Consider the following 13,001-nt stretch of genomic DNA (forward strand, 5'->3'; position numbering starts at 1 on the left):
CTGAAAACTTAACAGTACACTACTGGATCAAGAAGTAGCACATTTTGTGAGTCATGTTTAACTGATCATATTTATTACAAATATTAAGCATCAGGTCATCAAATCAGGTTCTCTCCGGTCTCGAGTGGACATCAGCCAGGAGAGAGAAACAGATGGCTCTGTACTCTTAAGCTTTCCCCCTAAACAAGCTCATGTACAGTACAGCTCAGCCACCATAGAGAAAGGACCAAAGCCCACCCAGATGAAACACTGCTTTCCTTCCTGTGGTATAAATTATAAAAATCAACTACGTTTTAATATCACTTCTTTGAAGATTTCTTTCACAGAAATTACGTTTAAAAAAAAAAAAAAGGAAACAGCACCATCATAAAAAGACGTTACTGTGATGACTGTACATGAGGCTGGCTTGGGTCCTGCTCATGTGTAAGCTACTACTGAGTGGAGGAGAAACACGGGGAGGCTGGATCTTGCTCTCTTGACTCCTGAAGATGATCTTGCAGCTAGCAGACAGCTCTGCTGTGGTGCGTTCATGGCTCTGGTTTGTATGAGGAGGGTGGATTTGTCCCAGGGGAGGCCTTCTCAGGATCTGTGGACTCTGGCTGGGGCGAGGGGCTTGCTGCTGCTGCTTCTGCTGCCGCCGGCTCTTTCTGCACCAGCTCTGGCTCATCCTGCCCTGCCTGTGGTGGGTGGACCAGGACCCGGTCGATGAGGCCAAAGTCCTGTGCTTCCATGGGACTCATGTAGCGATCCCTTTCCATCACACTTTCTGTAAGTCGGACAGAAATGAGCGTTTTATAGTTTAAATGTTTTAAACTAACTTTCCTCCTCTCCTTATACATATGAAAATCGGTTTCTTTGAGATTAGGGATGGGTATCGAAAACCGGTTCTTGTTGAGAACCGGTTCCCACTGTTTCAATCCCTTGGAATTGTTTGCCATTTTTGCAAACGATTCCCTTATCGATTCCAGTCGCCACGAATGACGTCACCACGTTGCGGAGCGTCATTTACCTGGCAGGAAACATGGCGGCTCAAACGCTCAAAAGTTTGGTTATACTTTATGAGAACGGATGACAACAGGGCAACTTGCAATACTTGCAAGGTAGATATTTCATTTAAGGGAAGAAACACTACGAATATGCAAAAGCATTTGCTCACAAAACACGCGATGACCTTAAATGAATGTCGTGTTTTTAATTCCGCTCCGGACTCGTGAATCTCAACCCAGCAGCAGCGGTAACGTTTGCACGTCCTCTCCCGTTAATGCGGCAGGTAAATAATCAACTAACAGTGCGTATTATGTTAGCGCGATCTGCCTTATCACAAAACCTGCCATTACTGTGCATTTAGGCGATCATGATGAGAGAGACAGAGTTTGGCTCAGATGCTGGCAGTTCTCGCTGCAGTCTGCCGGTAGCGTCTCCTTTCAGGCCAGGATAGACAAATGTCACCTAGCAGTGACTAAGTTTGTGGTCAAAGGTTTGCACCCATTTGCCACAGCAGATGTCCCCAATTTTCGGCAAGTGAATGTGTTTAATTGTAGGCAGGGACATTACTGGATATTCTTGTGTAATTGCTACAGAATAATTTATGTTATACTTTGTTATTGCTACAGAAGAATATTTATTTTATTATTTTACATTTTTTTCCCCGGGGACCCTCTGACACCCCATTGAAGAGCCATAGGCTGGATCTCTTAAGATCTCACTGTTGGGTTTGTAAGGCCATGCTACTCCTAAATTTCTATCTTGTTCAAAGAGAAGACATAAAACAAAGTTCTGAGCTAATCGACTTTAGTGTTCTCCTTTTTTAAAAAAGAATCGATAAAGAATCGAATCGTTAAACATAATCGAAAATGGAATCGGAATCGTGAAAATCTTATCAATACCCATCCCTATTTGAGATGATGTCTAACACCTCTGTGAATTCCAAATATTAATGTTCATCACACCTGCAAGTCCTACACTCTTCAGAATAAAACATTATGGCCACCCTCGTCCATATATAATATACGGTTGGTTATTTGCATGTCACACATTGCCACGAACTTGAGACGTGCACTCCAGGCCTGGATTAGCCTTCTTTGTCTGAAATCCAAGTTTTTTGTCACCAGGAAACATGCAAAGGGGGGAAATCATTGTGCTGCTTTTGTCCTACTTTTAAGTTTGTACTGTGTTGTGGTAATGAGCTGCACAAACATACCAATGGTCTCCAGTAACTGGCCCGTGTGTTTGGCGTAGATGTTGTTGATCTGTCTTTTCAGCTTCAGGATCTCTTCAGCCTGGATAGCAATGTCAGTGGCCTGACCCTGGACACACAGCACACTGAATGTTATTCCCTTCTTTACACCAACTGACCAGTACTCACAGAGAGACTAACTTACTCTGGCCCCTCCTGAAGGCTGGTGAACCATGATGCGGGCATTGGGCAGTGAATGCCTCATGCCTGTCGTTCCTGCTGCCAGGAGCAAGCTGCCCATGCTTGCCGCTTGGCCAACACACCAGGTGGAGATGGGATTCAGAATGTACTGCATGGTGTCATAAATGGCCAGTCCTGCTGTCACCACACCACCTTAAAAAGAGACAGAATGAGAGCGGTCTTTGCATGAATTTACTCATTTACTTAAATACACTGCATTCAACAGAGACGTTAATTATGTCAGGCATAAAATTTCATCTGTGAGATTCAGATCACAAAGTATTTGGACTGTGTGATACCAACAACACAAGATCATCTGCTGCTGCTCTTATATGTCCATATTTGGAATATACTGAAGTGGGCGTATTGTGCTTTTCCTCAAGTTTCATCACAATAAAAGCAATTTATGCTCATTTTTAAAAATGGATAACGTTAAAAAAGACAAATAAATAAAATAAAAAAAATAAAAAAATCAGGCCACCCTATGTATAGTAATCCCTTTGAGCTCCATTGCCGTGAATGCATGCTGTCAAAGAGAGGGGCTAAAAGGAAGCTCTGCCCATCTGCTGTTCAAACTTTTTATTTGGCAGCCAATCAGAAGAAAGGTGGCTTAAAGGGGCGGGGCTAGAACTGCTTCTTTGACTGTTGATGGACAAACTGGCTGCACCAAAGCCCAGTATAAGATAAATCAAGATTACTTTGTATTGTGAATCGTGCAAAGCTACTCTAACAGAGTCCAAAAGTAAAACATGGAGCTGACAATGAATATAGCAGGTCCACTTTAACTTCAATGCAACGCTAGTGCAACCATCACACCCACAAACAGTGTTACAGCACTTAATACAAACTGTACCATAAGCATACATGCAATGACCAAAGCTGAAGCATGGCCACAAACACCGACAGGCTTCAGTCACAAACAAAATGACAGCAGCCTGTGAAAGTCCCAGTGAAGCAGCTGGTTTTGCTTCTGTTACTACAAATCAAGAAAGTGTTACTTTATAAATACTGCGATTAAAAACATCAATATTTTGAATAAGCAATAAAAAATTATAGTTAATTTTAAAGGTTTTAACTGCACTACTTTTTGGCAAAAGAATTGTAATCAAAATACAAATTCTTGTAGGTGCTGAGTGAGCCTTAGCACAATGACACAAATATACGAGAAAATATTGATAGTTAGTGCGAGTACTCTCGCAGTCAGCAGTGGTTTACTGTAACACTGACGCAGCTCAGCCTTTCTCTGTGGATCAGAAATGAAAAAGTAGTGCTCTAACAAGTTCTTTGCTGTTTCATTTTCATGACGGTGAAATGTCTCATTCCTTCATCCTTCTTTTCATAAAGTTTATCAATAAACCTCACAGCAAAATACTCAGATTGGAACTCTTCGTTTTGATTATGTCATACCAGGACTGTTGATGTACATGTGGATGGGCTTGTTGTTGCTTTCTGACTGTAGGAAGAGCAGCTGGGCTATAACCAGACTGGCTATGGAGTCATCGATCTGAGCAGACGGGGAAGAGAAAGAGCTTGAATATAAATCACTCTGAAAACATGTTTCCAAAAATCTTCAGGAAGACACTTACAGGACCCATTACACATATGATTCTCTCTCTCAGGAGGCGAGAGTAGATGTCATATGCTCGTTCACCTCTCCCCTGAAACAAAACAAACAAAAAACGAAACAAAAGGAGAGGATTTTAAATCAAATGACAAAGATGTTCTCTGTGGATTACAGGTCTGAACAGCACAGTATCTCAAATTCATACAGAAGGTTCACAAATATGCTGCCGCAACACAAATTCATGTTTTTACATCGATATTAGCAGGAATAAAGCCACTTATACAGATGTCTGTCTTTGCTTTGCCAAGCAAACAAAAATTCTCTCATCCTAAATCTTCATGATTCACACCTGTTTAAATTCTTTTTGTGCAACATTTTTGTTTGCAGGAGAAAAGAAACCATCATGTATTTATATTGTATATACACCTCTATACTGACTGTATATACACTTCTACTAAACACAGAAAGTCCTGCTTCAGCCGTTCAAATGATCACACTCACCGTCTGCTCCACGACTATGGGTATGAGTGGAGTCCGGCATATGGAACTGTGGTGGATGGATCTGCTGTGTGTCAGTGTCAAAGAACCGATACGCAACACCTGCTGAAAGACAGACAAAAAAAATCCTCCCAAGATATAGGATCAACAACACTCCCAAAAGTTCAGTAACTGCAGTTTCCAGACATTTGATAACGACTGTGTTTAGTTTGTTCCTTCCCATTCCCAAGGACACTGTCTCAGCTGAACTATGGACACGCACACACATACATATACTGATACTGATAAGCACTCACCGACGCATCACCCTCCCTACCCCGGATCCAACGCCACCTCCAACGCTTACCTCCCCTCTGATGTGGCCATCGGGTCAGTTGGAGGCGCAGTCGAAAGATTGCAGCGGTCCCAGATCAGATGTACACACTGGAACTCTTTCCCATGTTGCTTGTCTGTGTTTATTGTGCTATGGTGTGTTGATATCTGTGCATTCCTGTATTATCATTTTGTGTTACACATTTCGATGTTTTTTTCCTCGCTACCTAGCCTGACCTGTCTCCCCAATGTGATGTTTGTGTATTGTATGTACGGTCGGCAAGGTCTGTCATCTTGGTTGTGGCCAAAGACCTGCAACTGACAAATAAAGGCTATCTCATCTCATCTCTCATTTACAGACTGCTGTTGCCACCTAGTGTCAAGCATGGCTCAGTCCTAGCTGAGACAGGGAAAAAACTTTGCCCGGTTTGTTGGGTCTTCATTTCTGCTGAGACATTTAGATGGTAGAGTCTGAATATGGTGTAAACAACATAAAAGCATATCTCCATCCTGCTTTGTATAAACTGGTCAAACTGGTATAATGGTGTGGACGATACTTTCAGTGAACATTTTGGCCCCTTTAATACTAACTAAGCATCATTTATAGGGCAGAAGTAACCATGTACAGCCTTTTATGATCTGCCCATCTTAATCGCTGCTTCCAGCATGATCTCAGACTGGTTTCGTGAACACGACGATGGATTCACTGCACTCAAATGAGTCACAAGATCTCAGTCTAACAGAGCACTTTGGGACGTAACAGAGATTCATATCATGAATGTGCAGCTGTCAAATCTGCAGCAAGTGCATGACACTATGTGTGACCATATGCATCATGTGAATAAAGGCCAACATCTCTAAGGGATGTTTTCAGCACTAGTTTGTTTTTAAGTGACAGACTAAAATTGCTTAAGGAGCAAACATGTTCATAAGTTCACAGCTGTCCTCGGACTAAAAAATAATCCAGAGAGAATTTGCTCATAGAATTCTGATCATGAGTTGAAACTTTTTTTTCATACGACTATTTTGAACACTCTTTGTACAATCAAATAATAATAACAATAATACAAACTAAAAAAAACTAAAGAAGCACCGCGTGGGGAGAAAGCCCCACAAACTGCTTTTAAGCTCGTTGTGTTTGCTGATCGGGCTCTCTGTGATCCTCAGTGCTGTTAGCGTACAGAGCTGGCAGCTTTAACCTCCTAGGACCTGGCGTCCACATATGTGGACATCACATTTTGGGTTATTTAGACCAAAATACTCAATTTTGCTCTACAAGGGCCTGATATCCACTTACGAGGACATTATACTGCTACTGTTCTATCGAAATTTTAAACAAATATCCTCATATGTGGCTCTCATTTTTCTTAAAAATAAGGTAAAAAAAAAATCTGGTAATTCTTTGTTTTTACATTCATCGAGTCCCAATATGCCTAAATATCAAAGAGAAATTAAAAATGCATGTCGTGGAAGAGTTCGAGTCTTAGGAAGTTAAAGGTGGTGCCATCAGACTTATGTCACACAAGCTGTTAGCTAACATCATCAACACGACAGAATAACAGCACAAACCGCCGAGTACACATATAACCAGTTTGTGATGTGTCGTCTGCGGACAGTCAAGCTTACTGGAAAGGTTTTCAGTACTCACTCGTAACAGCATTTTGAAGGATTTTAGGGTTTAGCTTTCCTGTGTGACCCCGGAGCTCCTCCGGAACCAATTTCAACTTCTTCTTCCTTTGGGTTTATTGGCACTTATCCAACGGGTTTGGAGGTGCTATACCGCCACCTGCTGACCAACCTCATCGTGCTGGCTTTCTTCGTCTGTCAGTTGGCAAACCACGCAATGGTGCGTTTAACCCGGCTAACGCTGTTTCCTCAAACTTCGTGAGCACCTAAAAGAAAAAAGAGTTCCATTCAGAGGCACTTAGTCCAGCTACAAATCTATATAGTATGAAGAGGAAGCACGTGTTAAATAATAATGGTGAGGATTAGGAAGAGGCAAAGTAGTGAAAAATCAGGCACCGAGTATTTAAGAGCCTTCGTTTGAAATTAGTTTAGTTAGATTAATTAATTAGAATAATTTGTGCTTTGTTGTACAGTACTGTACAAAAGTATTGAGTCATATTTTGCTAGGATAATAGGATAGAGGTAAACGGACTGGTACTTACACAGCACCTTTCTACTCAGTTTTAGCACTCAAAGTGGGTTCTACTGCAAATCTCTTTTAGTACTTTGACACACGCATTCATTCAGTATTTTTATCTATACACAAGCACTTTTATCTAATATTCCCACACAAATACACTCAAACTCTGATGGATGCATTCAAAACATTGCTACACCCACTCTAGAATCCGAGCCTCAGGTCCAGTGATGTATTGATAATGTGTCAGTTTATATAGAAATACAGTATATAAGGCAAAAACAGAGTTTGCACAATTCTAATGAGCTTGAAAGTCAGTAAATGCTGATTTTCAGTTATTTTTCAATGCATGCTCTCTGTTTAAGCAGTCTAATGTCAATATGACCTGAAGAAGTCACTCAGATGAGTGACAAAATGTTTCTCCCACTAAAAACACTACATGTGTATAAGCAGACTCAACTTTCTGGGAGTTTTGCAGGCTCATTGAAAGATATTCCAAAGCCCTTTCTTTGAATGTTGTCAAGCTTTTGTTTTGTTCTCTATGAAGATGATCGTACACTGCTTCAGTATGTTTATATCGAGGTTCTGAAGGAGCCAGTCCATGACTGAGTGCTGCACTTTGTGTTTACTCTGGGAATGTGTTTGAAATTACTGTCATGTTTAAAAATTAGGCTGTTGCTAATCATATGCTTTCCAAATGGTAATGGATGTTATCTCATAATCTGATGCCAGTTTTCTGTGACCATAATTCCATCTATTTTGATAAGATCCCCAACACCACTAGCTGAAATTTCAGCCCCAAACTATGACATAGCCTCCATTGTGTTTTGCACAGAAGACAATCACTGCTGAACCTCACTACTGATGGCCCCGATACAAATACTGGGATGATTTGCACCAAAATTTTCAAATTTGGATTCATTGCTACATAAGACCTGTTGCATGTGACTTTCACAGGAAATCCCCTTGTGAGTGCAGAAATACAATTTTATGGTTTTCAAACTGTGTCCCTGCCTCGCCACTGGGAGATGTACTGAGATAGGGAGCAAAACATCCAATGCTCTTAGCCTCCGGCTGATGACCGTGCAGCTGACAACCGTGCAGCTGACCCTTGTTGGCAGAGCAAGTGCACAGGCTTAGAGCAGGAGAAACATCACGCCTGTAAAAGAATCTGAGCACTCTTGGAAACCAGTGACCTCTTCAAAAGGACAGGTGACAACTGGGAAAGGCTGGTGGATGACTAGGAAAGGCCATCTGCCAGCAGGAAAGACTGCAACACAAGTGGGTTTCTATTCACCTTACCTCAGGGGCTACATGAAGCCCCATAAAGCACCATTTCTTGACCGTAAATAAGCAGAAAGGAAGTCAACCCATGGAGTCTCTGAAAGTGAACAGGTGCTTCAGCTGTGCAGATATCTGGAGGATGTCACAGAGTAAGCTCCACACCCCTCTATCACACCTACTGGTTGGGTAAGGAAGAAGACTCATCGAATGGGAAATTTCCAGCACATTCTGTCAGTGTCCCAGGGAAGCTTGGTGGCACTATGATCATGTCCTGCCGAAGACACAGAACTAAAGAGCTAAACACAAAGGCTGGGTCACCAAACCAGGACCATGACAGTGTGTTTTTAAAGATTAAACCTTTTCTATACAATTTGTATTACAATTTCTGTGATGTGTTGTCTTTACTTCCTACATGAGCCTAAAGTCATTTTATTTTTATTTTATTTCACTCTTTTGTTTTATTTAGTCATGGAAGCAGCAACTTTGTAACACTGTCAGAAAACGAAAGTTTATTACTGTGTTATAATGGAGTATTATATATATATATATTTTAACTGAATGGTCCAAATACTTTTTCAGTCATGAACACGAACAGGATTTTTATTTTGAAAGCTTGGACCGGAAGATGTACTTTCCTACAGCCCAAACTTGGAACATAAGTGCAGTTGTCTACTTGCCCCCTCACTCTGTTACTTGGATTCAATCATGTCGAACAACAGCGCCGCCAACAGCAGTTTAGTCATCGCTCAGAAGGCAGTGAAACAGCTTCGTCTGGAGGCCAGCGTCCGCCGGATAAAGGTAAGCTCACCTCGCTTCACAGCTGAACTCAACACTTTATTACTCCGCTGCCTGCGCGTGACTCCCGCCCTGAAGCACAACCTAAGCTTAACGTGGCGCCCGACGCAGCTAATTAATCTGTCAATTAGCGTCAAAGTGGGAACATTAAAATTCAAAAGCTATTTCAGTGTTTCAATAAGTGTTCTGTGTTTGCTCTTGTTAAAAGTATACAGCCTATACACTCACTAAAATGAATTATTGAATTATTTATTCCTGCATTCACAAAGGACATCAAACGACCTGATACGCACACCACTGCAATAACCTATATTTTATTCATTCCCATGTTAGCGTGTTTTGAAAGCCATTCACAGTGTCATCTCTTGGTGTGCAGTGGAAATGGTAGCAAAACAGACTTTTCTGTAGGAGCAAACACAGTGGCAGCTTTGTTAATTGTGGTGCTGCGTGACTGGACTGATTGTTGGGTGGCTACTTATTTTAGAACAGAAGTCAGACCAGTTTCAAGTGTGTCTGTGTTTGGTGAATTAAAAGAAATCACACAACAGTTTCATTCAGCAGACAAGTTCTTGTAATTTGTTACAGTCCGAAAACCAAAACACACACAGAAGAATTTAATTTGTGATGTTAGTTTTGTAAGTTTTGCAACATTTTCTTATGGTTTCTGTGTTAAACTGGGGTATTGGGGACCAAGCACAAGGCTGAGGGGCTCACAGGAAATCCACATGAAACAGGACCTCACACTGTGTCAGAAACAACTTGCAGATGATTTTCAAGCTCATGCAATGGAAACTGGCATCAGTGTTTTTTAACTTTAAATATTTTGATAAGCAAAACAAATGTGGGCAAAATCACAAAGTGTAACATCCAAAATGCATTACACATGCATTTTGCAATCACATGGCACCTCAAGTGCCATGTGATTGGCTGATTAGATATTTGCATTAACAAGCAGTTGAACAGGTATGCTTAGTAAAGTGTGCAATACCTATTTATTGGAAAAGGAAATGACAATTCCATGTCTATTGACAGCATGTACAGTACTGTGCAGAAGTCCTGAGCCACCTCTCACTTATTTATATTTGGCTAGGACTTCACTTTTATATAATGCAAAATCAGAGTTTGTAAAATTCTGACAAGCTTGAAAATCAACATTTTATGTGATCACATCTATTCTTCAATACAGTCTGTACTTTTTTTAAATTAGTAATCTTCAGGAAAGGTTCTCCAAGATTTTCTAAAAACAGTTCTTCTTTGGATGTTTGCTGGTTTTTGTTCCATTCTCTGTCAGGATGATAGCTTCAGTGTGTGTGAGTGTGTTTTATTTAGCTATCCTTTTTACTGCGTTGGCAGTGTGTTTGGGCTCATTGATCAGTCGCTTTACAAGTGGTACTACATAATAAATCAAAGTCTGGTTTTTACTTTTCTGTGTCCATAATTCTGTTAGTTTTGATACGATTCTCAACACCATTAGATAAATCCAGCCCCAGACTGTGACACGGCCTCCACTGTGTTTACTGTGCTATTTGGGATATGCCAACAAAACAAAAACAACCAAAACTCCACATCACATACTGTGAATATTTCTGAGGAGTTATTGTAGCACTCTTCTTTTAGTTATAGTACTTATTAGTTAACACTAACACTTGCTTTCAGGTTTCTCAGGCTGCTGCAGAACTGAAAAACTTCTGTTTGCAAAATGCCCACAAAGACCCTCTCCTCACCGGGGTGCCCTCCAGTGACAATCCTTTCCGGCCTCCCAAGTCATGTGTCCTCCTCTGAGGTATGAGTTTTTATATATATATTTGTGCTCTTTTAATTTTGGAAATGCTAAACAATAAGCTTGTTATTTATTAGAGCACAAGATGTATCCCTCTGAGCTAAATCTACTTGTTCTCTTTGTAGATCCGTAGAGTGCATTCAGGCAGTCTCCTCATTGTTCTAACGTGGATTTCTGTCATGTGCGCTGCCACTGTTGAAGATAACGAAGACCTAGTCAGTGAGGGAGTTGATTAAATGATAATGATTTCAGGTGAAACATTTAGCCAATCTTATTTTAATTATTTGTGTGTTTCTGCATTCTGCATTTCTGTTTTGAAGACCTGTGGAATAACATTTTTAACAGTCATTATCAGTGGATGTGCAATTGTATTTGGCACTATATAAATAAAATACAACTGAATTAAACTGGATGAAAACTCACACAGCTGAAAACAACATGACTAGAAAAATTCCCATGAAAATTACACCTTAAAATACAAACCTAAGCAGTTTATTCCCATTTATAGATGTTTCCCAGGATCAAGCAGCAACCTCTAGACTCTAGAGTTTAGAGTCTAGACTTTAAAAATCAAGAAACAGAAGTTCCTCTAATGACCACTTGGCTCCAAATGTCATTTAGTTTGCTTTAAAACAGAAATAAATGTGTTTACTCAGACTATTCAAATATTTTTTTATGTTACTTAACACTACGAGCAGCTAACTGCTAGTGTTGGTAAATAACATGTCACACTCTCATCCAAATATAACTTCAAACAAACCCACTGAGCAACATCACACTGGCTCCATTTATCTTTAGTCTATGTCCAGAACAGGTGTAAAACAATCGTTTAATCTTTATTTCTTTATTTATATATTCATTTTTTGTCAATTCTTTCAAGCACTAGATGAAAACATTCAATATAACTCAATTTCTGAACAACTGAGTTTAACGCATGTATTCCCATCATCAGTCAGAAGCTGACTGTCTGTAATCATCTATTTTTACCACTGAAAATGACCACGAGTTAATTCAGATATGAAGGAACTAACTGAGCATAAATGAAGCTCATTGGACACGGAGCGTACTACACAAATGACCAGCCATCAGTTTGTGTCAGAAAGCTCTCTCTAAAATGTATTTGAATTCATATCATAACATAAAGAACAGCAAATGTTTTATGGTGACTTTATTTACAGTGTAATGAAATGTGCCAGAAATGGGCCCTTGTGTTTTTTACACCTACTGTTGCTTGCACTGTCATTTAATTGCTACTATGCATGTATCACATTAAATTATTACCCTAACAATCTGTATGTACTTTGTTTCCTTTCCGTTTGCTTTCTCCGTTTTTTAAAAATGTAATACAAAATGCACAAAAGATATCTTCAAAAAATGAAGATGTACTATGTTTATACATTATTAATAATGTAGTGGTCAGTGTTTAGGATGTGAAAAGCTAATGGCTATCATGGAAATGGGGAAGCGGACGCAAGAGTTAATGAATCACTATCATGAATAGTACTCGTCGCCATTGATCGGTGGTCATGACGTTAACAGGCCTAAAACTGAGCCTGTGGCTCCATGTTAGCCTGTGATGCCTGTGTCACTCACGGTGCATCAGCCAGTGTTTAGAAGGTTGGGGAAACCTGCAGTAAGCTGAAACTCAGATGAGTGATGACACGTTTCTCTCACTGAAAACGTGTCCAGATGAGCTGAATCAACTCTCTGGGTTTTACTTACCTGGATTATTGGATTAGAGTTCTGCTGTATGTTTAAGTTGCACTTCTATCTTCTGAACCAAAGTCGAACTTTATTTTTCTTGTTGCAGGCTCTTCTTGAGAATCTGCATTTCGGATGTTCGAGCAATCAGTTCATGCTCCATTGATTAAAAATAAGTGCCTTTTCTGAGAAGTGTTGATGTTGCAGTGCTGATGCATGCTGGGAAATACGTATATTACTTGTAATTCCTGCCCCTGCTCTTGGTCATTTTTGGAAAATACCCATGAATTGGTTAAACTCAACAATGCAACAATTTGTTTTTCAGGGAGTTCATCATGTTTAGAAAGCCAAAGCAAAAAAGTGATGTTCAAATAAAGTACAAGGCCAGGACTTTGGTCTCGAGCAAAGCCTAAAAAATAAAGTTCTGATGGGTTATTTAATTATGAAACACTGTGCCCACTCATATTACCGAATTTCCCAGAGGAATCCACCCAAGGGATTAATAAAG

At 40.2% G+C, this 13,001-nt stretch overlaps 2 protein-coding genes across 3 annotated transcripts; one reads left to right on the forward strand and one right to left on the reverse strand.

Annotated features, from left to right (window-relative positions):
- Positions 1-51: 51 nt before the first annotated feature.
- Positions 52-6,594, reverse strand: clpp (caseinolytic mitochondrial matrix peptidase proteolytic subunit). Of its 2 annotated transcripts, none has more exons than XM_026166025.1 (7): positions 6,439-6,594; positions 4,482-4,580; positions 4,003-4,074; positions 3,824-3,920; positions 2,382-2,569; positions 2,201-2,306; positions 52-766 (listed from the first exon to the last, which is right to left on the reverse strand). In XM_026166025.1, the coding sequence occupies exons 1-7, from the start codon at positions 6,448-6,450 to the stop codon at positions 528-530; spliced, it is 813 nt and encodes a 270-aa protein (XP_026021810.1). In that variant the 5' UTR covers positions 6,451-6,594; the 3' UTR covers positions 52-527. The 2 variants fall into 2 exon arrangements, with proteins under 2 accessions (XP_026021810.1, XP_026021809.1); XM_026166024.1 differs by having other exon boundaries at positions 4,482-4,583; positions 6,439-6,593.
- Positions 6,595-8,843: 2,249 nt separating this feature from the next.
- On the forward strand, positions 8,844-12,073 carry LOC113021395 (guanine nucleotide-binding protein G(I)/G(S)/G(O) subunit gamma-5). The gene is made up of 3 exons (XM_026166043.1): positions 8,844-9,015; positions 10,669-10,795; positions 10,918-12,073. The coding sequence occupies exons 1-2, from the start codon at positions 8,923-8,925 to the stop codon at positions 10,792-10,794; spliced, it is 219 nt and encodes a 72-aa protein (XP_026021828.1). The 5' UTR covers positions 8,844-8,922; the 3' UTR covers position 10,795; positions 10,918-12,073.
- Positions 12,074-13,001: the final 928 nt, after the last annotated feature.

This window comes from Astatotilapia calliptera, chromosome 4 (genome assembly GCF_900246225.1).
Source record: "Astatotilapia calliptera chromosome 4, fAstCal1.2, whole genome shotgun sequence".
Taxonomy (NCBI): Eukaryota; Metazoa; Chordata; class Actinopteri; order Cichliformes; family Cichlidae; genus Astatotilapia; species Astatotilapia calliptera.